The 14,818-nt window shown below is 40.3% G+C and overlaps 1 protein-coding gene across 1 annotated transcript in view; it reads right to left on the reverse strand.

The window, feature by feature from the left end:
- CAT (catalase) overlaps positions 1-14,818 on the reverse strand; it is a 36,155-nt gene that overhangs the window by 17,484 nt on the left and 3,853 nt on the right. The window contains exons 2-7 of the mRNA XM_033208257.1: positions 8,133-8,304; positions 6,081-6,191; positions 4,972-5,102; positions 3,966-4,070; positions 3,251-3,376; positions 206-397 (exon numbers count right to left, since the gene is read on the reverse strand). Coding sequence (XP_033064148.1) covers positions 206-397; positions 3,251-3,376; positions 3,966-4,070; positions 4,972-5,102; positions 6,081-6,191; positions 8,133-8,304 — 837 coding nt within the window. The remainder of the gene's footprint in view (positions 1-205; positions 398-3,250; positions 3,377-3,965; positions 4,071-4,971; positions 5,103-6,080; positions 6,192-8,132; positions 8,305-14,818) is intronic.

Genomic DNA, 14,818 nt, shown 5'->3' on the forward strand with positions numbered 1-14,818 from the left:
ACAATATATGAAGCCACATACACATACTCAATGAAATGACAAACAGGAATGTGGAAGCAAGATGCTGGTAAAGGACACTCTGAAGTGGTACCCTCTATATTTTGTATATGACTTCGCCATCGTTATAATTGTTTGACTAGATTTTTTTTCTAATTAGGTAAGAAGAGACTTAAAAAAGAAAACAATATAGCTATTACTGACTCACCTTGGTAAGATCAAATGGATTAAATGGAAAAGTTTCTGCCTGATTAAATGTCATGACCTGGATGTAAAAAGTCCAGGAGGGGTAGTTTCCTGTGGCAATGGCATTAAAAAGATCCCGGATGCCATAGTCAGGATCTTCCTGGGAAAGTCTCGCCGCATCTTCAACAGAAAGGTTTTTGATGCCCTGGTCAGTCTACAAAACGAAAAAAAGAAGCTCCAATGGAAACTTATTGGCAAAGTTATCAAAATGTAATCAGTAACTCATTGAAGGATTATGAGTAACACCACCCAAAGAATGAACTTTCTTTACAACAATACTTCCATTGCTCAAATCTGATACTAATGAATTTATCAACAAGAAATTCTATTTGATTACCCCAATACTTTTAAATGTCAAGGAAATCCCATCTACAAATTTCATATTTAAAATCAGTCCTATCTTTCTGTTTATGTGTTCTATTATTTGAATTTTTACATTCATGTTACTTTCCAAATCAGAACAATCAAAATATATCTTAAAAGTAGGCAAAGGATTAATAAAATTAAAGGACTACTTCCCTTTTATCATGAAGTAATGTTTTAATTCCACTTCATGATAGCTCAAATCAATTACTGAGACTGTGCTCGGCTAGTATACCTTCACCCTTGTCCTATTCCTTTTTTTTTTTTTTTTAATAAATCATAGAATCATAGCTCATAGAGCTGAAAAGAACTTCAGTACAGCCACCTGGAACTAGTTCTCTGACTACGAGCAGGTAAAATTAATATTCTGACTTTCCAAGCAAGCTATTAAAACCCAGAGAAGCTGTGTCACTTCATAAGTGCTCCTGTCATCATATCATACTGTTCTTTAATGGACTGACCATGTGATCTTATTCTGAAAGACCTCCCAACAAGCCAAGTGCCGCAGAAAGATTTCCTTAGCAAAAATCAACTCTGAACGCTGGTCTGTTTCTACCACAGAAATCCCAACTCTCTCGTCAGTGAAAAGGTCTGAACTCTTGCTACTGAACCAGAGGTAAAGCCACCTTCAGTATTAAAAAAAAATGAAGGTCACGATGTACAGATCACCCAAAGAGCTAATATATTAACTTGTGCAATAACATTGCAATACCTTTCTGATTTTAACTGAATCCTTTAGGTTTAGAAAAGAATCATCTTAGGTCAGAATAATCCAGACTGATGAATCCATGTAGATCTCAGGCTACCTTAGGGCCCTAGGATAAAAGATCCACAAGCAATCCAATCTTTCCAGGACTTGTATAGCTGGTAATATTATACCAACTTTATAGTGAAAAGAACTGGAGCTCAAAGAACTTTTAATACTATGCCCAAGGCCACAATTATCTAGAAGAGTAAAAATCTGAGTTCAGGCTGGCATAACTCTAAAGCTACCAACTAGACTGGCTGTCCCAGAGACAACCATTTAGTCTTACTCTAAGTAACACTACATTGATCCTTTTGGCAATTACAAGCCAATTTTATGTTCCATACAATTTTTCCTTGTCAAATATTATAGATCCAAGTTATGATGATAAAAAGAGGTGATGGTTCTCCTTAATGCCTACATTAAGTTGTTCAGATAAAGAAGAAAACAGGATAGAAGAAAACAGGGCTTTTGGATGTCATTAAGAGAGAGATTGTCCAGTACTGGTCATGAGCCCACTTCTTTCTGCTTATCTTAGCAGCAGTATTTGGAAAATAGAGGTTCTCAGGTTTGTTTTTACCTAGCCCTTGGGAGTTCTCTGGGAATATCACCAACACGCCAGGGTTCACTGGTAATATTGCTCATTGTAACGAATGACAAGCTTAAACCAAAAGAGAATCCTTTAAAATATTTCAGTTGATTAAAACATTCTCAAAACCCTCCCCAGATGTAATGCATTTGATCTGGCTATATGAACGCAAATTTTTAAAAACAGTACAATTTTGTTTTCTGACATTTATAACTGACTTTACTTATATGAGTTGTTCATAATACAAACTCAAGAAATGCTAAGTAAATAGATGGATGACTTAAAAAGTTAGAAGAAATGATATTGGAAAGATGCCATTGGATGTTGGAAGTGATAGTGAGACTGGGATATGCTCCAAGCTGTGTTAGCCCTCTTCTGGGCCCTAAAAGGTATCTATGCTCAGGATAATGACTCAGGGCTAGGCACTTTATTATTTTCTAGAGCTTAACTCCAAACTCCAACAAGAACTCTAAAAAAGCCAGGCTAGGGCCAGGCACAGTGGCTCACACCTGTAATCCCAACACTATGGAAGGCCAAAGTTGGGGATGCACTTGAGGCCAGGAGTTTGAGACCGGCCTGGGCAACACAGCAAGACCCCATCTCTATAAAAAAAACTTTAAAATCAGCCAGGCATGGTGGTGTGTGCCTGTAGCCTCAGCTACTCTGAGACAGGGGGATTCCTTGAGCCCAGGAGTTCACTGCAACCCAGGAGTTACTGTGAGATACGATCATACCACTGCACTCCAGCCTCAGTAACAGAGTGAGAGCCTATCTTAAAAAAAAAAAAAAAAAAAAAAAAAAAAAGCTAGGCTAAACTAGGTGGAAATTATTTCCTTCTGACTAGCCTAGAGGTCTATACTATCTTCCTTGAGCCCAAACCAAAAGCTTAGATATTCCCACTTCAGGGAGAAAGCTGTACTCAACATGAAGCTGCCAGCCCAGAAACATTAAACCAGAAGCAGCACAAAAGCAGCACATTTCCTAAATATTTATGACAAGGGACACAGGATCCAGAAAAACGAAGTTTAAACTGTTGATCGCAGCCATGTGCCTTACCTCTGGCCACATGTAAAAGGGAGACTAAAGAGGAACCACACACAGTTCTAACAGGACAGTGTGAAGTTATGTCCTCAGGTGGAAGCCAACAACACACTCACAGTACTGATCAGCGAGATCAATACTTCCCATCTTTGGGGAGGGAGGTGAGGGAAAAGTGGGAGAAGCCTTAATCTTTGCTCAGTTCTTCAGGAAAAACAAGCAGGTGTGTGGTAGGAGCCTTGTACACTCTGCCCCAAAGGTATAACGCGTACCTTATAATGGAATTTGCAATAAACCGCCTTTCCTTCTGCGTTAACCAGCTTGAAAGTATGTGATCCATATCCATTCATGTGGCGATGGCCATCTGGAATCCCCCGATCACTGAACAAGAAAGAAACCTAAGGAACAGAAATATAAAGCCTAAAATGTTTTCATTTAAATTAAAACATCCTAGATTTTTAAGATATTCCTTAGTTTCCAGAAAGTTCCTTAATGACATAAAACATACTAGCCTATTTCCCATGGGAAGGGTTACATTATTTCACCTGTAGAAAATAACAAACAGAAAAATTTTAAACCAAAATGATATGTAAATCACTAATACTATGACTCAAAATTCTATGAAGGAAAGCTAAAACTACCTGAAAACTGGCCTAATTTGTTATTCAAAATTTATTTTCACAGCAAATTTGGTACTACTTTCCCCTCACTTCCCTAATACAGAGCTTTACCTTGTACTACAGACTTTCATCCTTACTATTGCTAAATATCAACTGACAATGTTGCTATCTATCTATCATCACCATTTAAGGCTGATGAATGCGGGATGATTAGTAAAGCCAGTTATTACAAAACTCTTCATGATCAAAAAATCTGAGGAAGCTTATTCCAATCAAACAGCCAAAACTGGAGAGACACTTTATGAGGAGGCATAATTAAACACTGCATCCCAGGTGATATAAGACAATGGAAAAAAAGGGTTCATGCCTGATGCAGAGACTCGGGACGTAGGCTCCAGAAGTCCCAGACCATATCTGGATCCTTCAGATGCGTCTGAGGATTTCTCTTTTGGCTGTGGATAAAAGATGGAAACTAAATAGAAAAAAAGAGAGAAAAAAATTCAAAAACTAAGTTTACAGGAATTATGGTATCTTGCATTATACATGCCTATTACTAGGTTTATGGATTATAACTCTAAATACAATCCTGGAATTTTAAACTGCCAAACCATAAAATGAAATATACTCAACATAGACAACTAGCACCTAAGATACCCTAAAGTATTTCGAATATACTCAAAACTACAATCTTTTTTTTTTTTTTTGAGACAAGGTCTCACTCTTTCACCCAGACTGGACTGCAGTGGCATGATCACAGCTCACTGCAGCGTTGACCTCCTGGGCTCAAGCAGACCTCCCAACTCAGCCTCCCAAGTGGCTGGGACTATTGGCATGAGCCACCACACCTGGCTAATTTTTGTATTTTTTTGTAGAGACACGGTTTTGCCATGTTGCCCAGGCTGGTCTTGAACTCATGGACTCAAGTGATCTGCCTGCCTTGGCCTCCCAAAGTGCTGGGATTTATAGTATTTCTTCCTGGAAAAAATATACACACCCTCCCGCATGCATACACACACACACACACACACACACACACACACACACCCTCCTGCTGACTCAGAGCATGTAGAGACATCCTCTGTTTGTTTCCAAAGTAAAGTCCCTCTTTTTACTAATCTTCAATGTTCTGCAAGGAAAACTAAACTCACTTCCCATTAAGTCAATGTATCTTAAAATGACAAATCTAAGACCAGTGGTAACTGTTGCTACTTGATCTTATCAAATACAGAAAAATGTGTTGAAAAAAGTAATCCAGACAACTCATATTCTTTTCTTTCTGCCTTTCCCATGGTTTCTCCTCAAATGCCAACCTATTTGAAATCAATTTAAAAATCAACAAACATTTGTTGAGTGCAAAATACTCTATTACCTACCAATAGGGGATCCCTGATGAAGAAAATGGGGGTGTTATTTCCAACGAGATCCCAGTTACCATCTTCTGTGTAAAATTTCACTGCAAACCCACGAGGGTCCCGAACTGTGTCAGCTGAACCCGATTCTCCAGCTACAATATTCAAATGGAAACAGGAAGCATAAGCCACAGCACTTTACATCCAAGAAGCCTGGAGACATAAAGAAGCACCTGGATCCATCCTTTCTAATCCACTTCCAAGAACTAAATTAGGTATTTAAGTGCCTGGGTTATTATTTCTACCCACCAGCTAATTCAGTCCACAAATCAAACAAAAGAATTAATTGAGAGCAATAAGAGAACATATGTAATAACAGCTGACAAGGTTATTCATTTAACATAATAAGATAACTTTGTTCAAACAGGTAATTAAGTTTTTAATTAAAATAAGGGAAGAGAATAATTATGAGGCTTAAAGTAGTGACAAACAGAATAAGTGAGTTGCCAAAATGATGAGGTTAACATTAAGAAAATGAGTTAAAATATTGGTTCTTAGTTCTTAATTTTATTTATTTTTACATTCCACGGTATTTTTAAAATGCAGAGACTGACACAGAAACAGAACTAGTCAAGCAGTAGGCATACTGAAATATAGTATGATAGATCTAACACTATCTCTGTAACGTGAGAAACATCACTTAGCCTCTCAGAAACGAAAAGAATCCCATTCTGCAAAGTAGATCTACAATTTAGAGACTATATCTGTAAAGCACCTAACCATGGTTGGCATAGAGTTAATTCTTAATAAAGGTCACTGTAGGCATAGTTATTAAATAAGATTTCCACTCTATTCTTCTGTTAGAGGCAACCACTTTGAGGAAAGCTCTTTCCAAATGTCACAGAATTGCAGAGGTAGCCTCTGTGTAAGTGTGATTTCCTAAGACCTCAACAAACAGAAATATAAGTAACTTCCTGTGTGTCTCCAAATATGTCTTCTACTGTAAAATCTTGCCATAATTTGGAGAAGTGCTTGTTTCCTATTTTCTAATAACTTTTTCTTTAAGTTATAAACTTCCCCAAAAAGGTGAAGTTGAGTTAAGCCATACCAATCACGCCAATAAACCAACTTACCAACAGTGGAGAACCGAACTGCGATGGGAGTCCTCTTTCCAATATGCTCAAATACCTTTGCCTTGGAATATTTGGTAATGTCATGTGTGACCTCAAAGTAGCCAAAGGCCCCTAATGAGAAAGACACAGAAATCCTTACCATGAGACCATTACTCAGACATTCAGGTCCTTAACAGGCATGTGAGTAACAAGAGAAAATGATGGTTAGCACCAGTCTTCTGGGGGCTTCTAGTGTAGTGGGGGAAGAGGAAATGTCCAAACACAAAATAAAGAGGGTGAAATGCAAAGCCCTATTCTATCACTCAGTGCTAAGTTGAATGCCACATAGCTGGAGCCAAGAGAAGGAGGTGAGTGGGGCTAGAAGTAGTCAAGGTTGGCCCAAGGACACAGGACCTCAGAGGGGCCTGAAGTACAGGTAGGACCTATGAGAGAAAGGGAAGAACAGAGAGAAGAGGAGATGAAACCACAGAGAAAGAGAGAATCTTTTCAACACCTAGCAAGGAAGATACAAAGCAAGCAACACACTAAACAAGTCAAGATGGAAAAATACACAAAAACCACTGGAGAAGATGGGAAGAAACCTGATCCAGGAAGAAGAGATGAAGAAATGCAGAAGTCCTAACTGGAAGTCCCAGTCAGCAAGCTAAGAGAAAAACTCTCTTTCTGTGGAGCTCTTTTTCCAACTGAGTATTTCACTGTCTTTCAAACACCAACCCCATCTTTTGTGTCTGATATAAGAGCAATAAAGTAAGTTTTACAGAAATTGTTGCAAAAAAGGAAAGGAAAGGCCGGGCACGGTGGCTCAAGCCTGTAATCCCAGCACTTTGGGAGGCCGAGACGGGCGGATCACGAGGTCAGGAGATCGAGACCATCCTGGCTAACACGGTGAAACCCCGTCTCTACTAAAAATACAAAAAACTAGCCGGGCGAGGTGGCGGCGCCTGTAGTCCCAGCTACTCGGGAGGCTGAGGCAGGAGAATGGCGTGAACCCGGGAGGCGGAGCTTGCAGTGAGCTGAGATCTGGCCACTGCACTCCAGCCTGGGTGACAGAGCGAGACTCCGTCTCAAAAAAAAAGGAAAGGAAAAAATCATCACAAACCCACCACCCTAACACAACTACCCCAAATTTTGCAGTTCATTCCGGTAATCACCCAATAAGTACACCATTTAAGCTTAGTTGCAATTTGCAGTCAAGTGTCTATGTCTGTATTTCTGTACAGCAGGTCCTCAAATAACATTGTTTTGTTCAACATTGTTTCATTATAACGTTGATGAGAAAAAGATCTATTCCTAGCTGAGGTCACTATCTGTGTGGAGTCTGCATGTTCTCCCCATGTCCAGATAGGTTTTCTCCTGGTACTCCAGCTTCCCCCCACATCCCACAGATGTGCGCGTTAGGTGAAGTGACATGTCTAAATGGTCCCAGTGTGAGTCCACTCTGCAATGGACAGCATCCTGTCCAGGGCTGGCTCTTGCCTTGTACCCCAACCTGCCAGGACAGGCTCTGGCCTCCTACCACCTTGAACTGGAATAAACTGGTAAATAACTATCTTATTTTACTAATCTTTCTTAAAGGTATGTATGGCTCACATTTATTTCAATGTTTAATATTAGATGTATTTTGAGTCTCTATTTAGAAGTTTGGTGATATTTTATCAATCAGAAATATGCCACAGGAACTTAACTCTTGCTTATGTCAATGAGCCTATCGTAAAATTCGTTTCATTACATGTCGTTTAGCTTAAAGTCAAAGTTTCCAAGAACCTATTGACATTAAATGAGGACTTACTGTATTTTTATTCCTTCAATGAACTGCATGATAGGAGAAATGGAAGACTGCTTTTTTTAAAAGAAACTATTTTATATATAATGTTTAATCTGAGGAAATAACCATCATTTATTTACTAATTTCCCTCCTGCTGGACGTTTTTCCTTTTTCCCACAAATAGAGATTTGGCACTTGTGTTAAAGGTCCTCCAATCCTTTGGGAAATAATACTTGACCTAGGTGCTGGGAAACAATCTTTTTGCAGCAAATACACACAGCACTTACCTGCTCCTTTGGCATGCACGACGCGCTCAGGAATTCTCTCTCGGTCAAAGTGAGCCATTTCATCGGTGAAAACCACATCCTGAACAAGAAGGGGCCCACGGGACCCTACTGTAATAACATTAAGTTTGTCTCCTATTGGGTTACCAGCTCCAGTGGTCAGGACATCAGCTTTCTACAGGAACACAGAAAGAAAGTGCAAGAGAGTTAGCACAATCAAACCTTTCATTTACACTGTCACGGATACATAGCTTTACAATGTTTATACCATCTGCCCTCTTTTTAAATTTCCTGTGTCCAAAGTACTAAAATCCGACAGGATGGGCCATTGCCTGAAACTTTCAGTCATGCTTCAGAAACCTTTGACAAATCTCAACACCAATCTGCTAAGAAACTTGCTCTGAAGAGCAGAAAGATGATTTTGGAGCCTGAAAATGTGCCCAGCACCTGCTCCAGAGAAACCCACTGGGTTCTGCAAAGCTCCCAGAGAGGTGCCCAAAAGCATCCTACAAACTTAACAGTGAAATGTCCAACCCAACAATGAGAAGATGGTCTCCAGGGAAGCTGTGCTGGTCAATACTTTACTCAGAACTTACAGATGCTTTATTACTGCCACGACGTTCAAGTACGCTACCCTGTTTAGTGCATCTCAAACAATGTACACCAGCTATTTGCAACATCTCTTTTTAATTGAAAAAAAAAAAGTCAATGGCTTTTACTGTCACTAAAAGTAAACTGTTACTGGTAAGGTGGATTACAGTATTAATGTTTTAAAGATAGCAAATGTCTCTGAAATGGGATAGGTTACTTTACTGTAATAAAGAATTAATTTTAATCCACCTGATTCTCCAATTTCAGTTACATTAGAAGACACTCAGCTGTCCCTCCTCTAGAGTGAGAGCGGCATTCTTCTAGCCCCACGTGATCCTGGAAGCTCTTAGCTTCATCTAGTTCCATGGTCAGAGAATACTTTTGACCACAGACAAGTGCCTCTGCAGTGTCTTCCCCGGTCACTGGAAATGAGGAGAGACATGCAGGTGATGCAAAGCTACGCCACCTCCACGTGGGAGAGGAACTCAACGGCGTCTATGACACACCCCAAAGACCAACTTCACACACAGAGAAAAGCACTATTTTTAGTATTTCCACACACCTGGAGTGGAGTATGTAGTTTTACTCCCCATGCATGTCTGTCCTGCATATTAAAATAAATTCCTGCCTCTTCTCTAGAAGGCAATATGGTGGGGAGTAGGCACTTAAAAAACCACAAAAGATCTGTGAGCTGTCTGAAAAAAGACACTGAATAAAGGAGACCGTGCAATTTGCAAAACTAATAAACAAGACCTTCTCACACACTAGGAAATGCCCTTGCCACTAGAGTTATATCTTCATCCAAGTGGGAAGAGGCCAACATGGCACCAGGGAGAAACCATGAGTGCCAGCATTAGAGCCTGGGTCCAACTTCCAGTTCTGCCAATTACCAGCTATGTAGCTGCTGGCAAGTTACTTATTTATGAGTCTCCATTTTCATCTGCAAAACAGAATAATAACCACCTCCTAGGGTTAACGCATGAATTAAAAGAGTTAAATGTAAAATGCAAGCCACACATTCAGCACATACATGCTGTCACTTCACTGACTGTGAGAACATGACGTCACAGCAGAAGGAGCAAAGCATCTGAAGTTTTATTTTTCTAGTAATCATGACAGATGCATACTCCTCCATCCACACTCTCTCACTCTACCATCTCTGTCCCTAAACCCATCTAGCAAAGCCCCTTCTAAACTGTCACAGTTTAAGGGTCCAATCAACACTTACCACCCAATCACACCACTCTTTTGAAGATACGTATGTTGCTAATACGTGTGACCCTCTGCAGGTTTATTTTTAAAGTAGAAAATGAACCAGGAAAAAAAAATTCTACTTTCTAAAGTAGAAAATGAACCAGAAAAAGAGCAACTTCACCTTTAGTTTAAACCTAAAGCCTTGGTTTTCAACCTTGGCAATGCACTGAAACCACCTGGGGAGCTTTGTAAAGCCTCCTGATGCCCGGGTCATCCCCCCTAGAGATGTCTGATAGGAGGACCCTGGCTGAGGCCTGGGCTATTTTTAAATGATTCCTGTTCAAGCTAGGATTGAAAACCACTGACCTAGAACTATTGGGTGATAACGAAATTAAAATAATTAGAGAGCCAGAGCAAACCAAATCTGTCCACTCTTTAAATGCTCTTTTCAATGTATAAACAAGGTATTTAAGGAAGCCTTTAAAAAATAAAGGGACATCCAGGCTGGGCGCGGTGGCTCACACCTGTAATCCCAACACTTTGGGAGGCTGAGGTAGGTGGATCACCTGAGGTCAGGAGTTTGAGACCAGCCTGACCAACATGGAGAAACCCTGTCTCTACTAAAAATACAAAATTAGCCAGGTGCGGTGGGGAGTGCCTGTAGTTCCAGCTACTCGGGAGGCTGAGGCAGGAGAATTGCTTGAACCCAGGAGGTGGAGGTTGCAGTGAGCTGAGATCGTGCCATTGCACCGCAGCCTGGGCAACAGGAAAGAAACTCCGTCTCAAAAAAAAAAAAAGGACATCCCATAAAAGATAAAAGTATGAAAAAAGATACCAAGAAGCTCAGTAAAAGGAATGCTAAACAGGCGAGAGTGTTATTTACATGCCAGCATCCTTAAAGTGGAGAGGGAGCTGCCCCTAAGGGAGAGATGAGAGCACATCACATGTTCCCTTCTGCTCTGGTTACTGAATCAGGGTGATATGGTCAAGAATAAATACCGCACCCAAAGGCAGCAGGTGCAGAGTTGGATAAATGAATAAAGTACTAAAGCTTGAGGTGGTCTTTCCTGATGACACTGACTAATAAGAGTGGGAAAACTGGAATTATGGCAGTCCTCCCTCCTGCCCAACGAAGGAATCCCCTCCTTAACATCAATCCTGTTAAGAAATGAAACCTGAGTTTTTAAGTTACAAATGGAGGCTTCAGAATCTCTTCCATTTCCCCACTCTAATAGTTAGATCAATTGTCCTCATTTATATAACAGCTTTCCTCGCACAAGCTCTTGTATATACAATTTACCTTCAAAGCCAGTGGGGCAGGAAAGCTTCAACAGTCAGCAATAGAAAAGGGAAGCCAGGGAGCAAAAACTAGAAAGGAAAAGATCCCCCAACTTCAGGGGATGTTTAGAGCAACACTGGGTGAGAGGAACTGATCTAAACTGAAAGAGCATTTATTAATATTAGAAGGTGAGGAGCAGGATGCAGTGTATTTAAGATGAAAATAATTGATGCAATGAAGACTTACTAGATGAAATGAGAGGGTGGGGCCAGAAAATGAACCACACAAGTTATCTCACTTAAGCTTCCCAATAATCCAGAGATGGAAGTTATTAATCCCAACTATAAACTCAGAAAACATAAGTAACTTTGCAGAAATGTCAGTGTTGTGGCACAGGTTTACTTGTTACATGTAACAAGTAAGGACAGGCAAAGAGATTTCCTCCAACTTGCAATTCTTGTTTTTAACTCAGTGAATGACTTTAGAGCCAGAATATTTTCAAAGATAGAAAAGCTTTTCTATGGCTGGACAATTTCAAGACCTCTCTCTGGGAAAGTAGCATTGGTTCTTGTTAACATGTTTACATCTTCCTGGCTGCTAGCTCCCATGACATCCATACGTGTCTCTCCTGAAGTGCTCTCTCTATCCTGCCCCACATCATCCATGAAGCAGGGCCAAGGGAAGCATCTTCTTGTGCCCCTTATAACAAAATACTGTAATTGCCTGTTTACGTCACTGTTTTGCTTTTTTTTTTTTTTTTTTGAGATGGAGTCTCACTCTGTTGCCCAGGCTGGAGTGCAGTGGCGCGGTCTCATCTCGCTGTAACCTCCGCCTCCTGGGTTCAAGTGATTCTCTCAACTCAGTAGTTGGGATTACAGGCACCCACTACCATGCCCGGCTCATTTTTGCATTTTTAGTAGAGATGGAGTTCCATCATCTTGGCCAGGCTGGTCTCGAACTCCTGACCTCAAGAGATCCGCCCGCCTTGGCCTCCCAAAGTGCTGGGATTACAGGCATGAGCCACCGTGCCCAGTCTGTCACTGTTTTTCCTCTCTAGACTGTGTACTCCTTTTACATCTATATCCCTGATCCCTAATACACTGCTCAATATACTAACAAACACAAAACAAATGTGTGTGGATTCAGCATGCAAATAAACTAAACCATGGACCAATATGATATGGCCAAGAGCCTTTCTAAGAAGCAGGAGGAAGCAGCAACAGCCTATCCCTTTCCCTGCATCTCCCCTCCAAAAAATGAGAGAAATATTTTAATTTGTAAATTCTGATCAAACACCTTTAGACAAACTTGTTATGAAAACTGCTGCAGAAATTAGCTTGGCTAAAAACTGGCACAATTATTAGAGGTAGGGACTTAAAGTAAAATTCCATTTTGACTTTGCTGCTTTAATAGACTTCTTTTGGCCAGAGCTAATACATAAATGAAGAAATTTTCCTGGGAGGAGTATGGGAGGAGTAAGATTGGTTTCATCTGCTGAAATATTTTATCAGTATATTACACTTTCCACTTAGTTCCCTTCACTCACTCACAGAAGTCTCAAGAACCTAAACATGTTCTTCCACTTTTAATTAAAAGATTGGTAATGCAAATTGCCCCTGTCAGTCCCAGAGGAGTCATAATGATGTCTTCTCATTCTGTGATAAAGAATGTGCCTAGCATTTTCTAGCGAATAACTGCCTAACATTCTCCATTTATTCAACAAAGATTCAAGTGCCTACAACGTGTATACCCAAATACAGGAAACCAAAGACTGTCCTGACCCTCAAATGTCTTACTCTGTGGGAAAATAATAAGGGTGATCTAGATATTGGCTGCTATGGAAACTAAAGCAACTCCATCTTAGATACCAATCCACCATGCTGACTTCTGATTAACTCCAGTTTTAAGATTTCCAGTTTATTCGTTATTCCTTGTGAAAGAGCCCCTATTTACTATAAATCTTGCCCTGAGGTCAAACAACCTTGACATTATCATACTTCAGTCATCCCATATCTCCCTTCTGAATCACCCTTCCCTATGGTATTAAGCTCTGGGTCTGAGGGGTAATGGTGTGAGATCCACCATCTTGTCTCAGCAACACGCAAGACACGGACATGGTTTCTGGTCATAAGTCCATATTAAACATTTCTTTCTGAGAAACTTGATTTGTTAGCCTCTTTGTTTGGCCTCTCAGCTTCCTCAGACTTTGGGGGTAAGTTTGCATAGACCTACCCTCCATGGAAAAGCTAAGAAAAAGAAACGAAACCTCAAAAACTTTTATTCCATCTCCCATAGTCTCTCCCATTGCACATTAAGACTTAGCGATCCCATGCCTAGGTATATTTCAGGAGAAATGAAAGCACATGTGAACCAAGGGTTAAGTCACTCAGTCACCCCTTCTCCATCCCAAATGTTGGCAGTGTAACATCAATGCAGTTATTACCAGGGTTACCCTAAAAAAACATAGACCCTCACAGCCTATAATGCATAGGCAACTCACTGACACAAATGGACAGTCTAAGACCTAACCCTCTGCCAGGTAATAAGAGAACTGTATAAAAAGGTAAGGTTTGAAATGTTCAAATTCTCCCATTTTAAAGGGATCAGAGGCTACTTATTAACACTTCCCATTTACCTCCAAGAGCACTAGCAGCAAGTTGCACTTAAAAAAAAAAAAAAAAAAGAAGAAAGAAAAACAATAACAACAACAAAAAAAAACAGGAAACGGTTAAAGGTAAGTATCCCAAAAGAAGAGCCCATGGCTTTCTGAGCAGTGAGCAATAAAGTTCCCATTTAAGTTCCCTTCAAAGTCACTGGGAATACCTGCAGAACCACCTCCCTCCTGCCAAGACAGAAAAAGAAATAAGAATTTTAAAGTGGATCGAGGTCATACTCATGAACACATCTGACTCAGTGCTCACTTATTAAAGTTTACAAAACTCCCAATTCACCTGTCAGCAAACCAAATCTGACCACAGAAGATACGCCCAATAAATTGCTTTCACATTGGTTGACTGTGTTTCCAAAAAAGGATACTCTGATTCTTGAGAGAGGAGGCAACAGAGTGCTCTCCTATAGTAGTCCCAAACTGTAAAGCTCTCCCAGATGAGTAAAGCATCAAAACTAATTGAGAAGTGGAAGACAGCATATTAGCACAAAGCTGCCCACTTAGATAAAAGTATTTACCAAGCAAGGGGAGACTTTTTTTTTAATGCCATCTGTTACTGTCTTAATTTTCTAACAGAATATCTTAATGTCAGAAAGTAAAAATGACATATTCCTTAAAAAGAGATTATGTTGTGTGTCCATTGCCACATCACAAGAAAATGGATGGACAGATTTTCACCAAATATGAAATGTACGCTTTGGATAATGTAGTAGAGTCAGCTTCCTGGACAGGGGTAGACTACCCCAGTTGTGGCCTGTAACAGAGTTCAGGCCAACAGAACTCTGTTATGCTCTGAACTCTGTTCTAGCCAACAGAACATAAGTGGCAGTAACCCTGGACCCCAAACCTCACCACACTCATATACCCTTCTCCATGCTCTTGAGCCTTCTGTGCTGGACAGTGACGCCCAGGGCAACCTTAAAAGCCATGTGTTGACCAAGGGGGAGCTTCCTTCAG

This window comes from Trachypithecus francoisi, unplaced genomic scaffold (assembly GCF_009764315.1).
Source record: "Trachypithecus francoisi isolate TF-2019V2 unplaced genomic scaffold, Tfra_2.0 Lachesis_group8, whole genome shotgun sequence".
NCBI lineage: Eukaryota > Metazoa > Chordata > Mammalia > Primates > Cercopithecidae > Trachypithecus > Trachypithecus francoisi.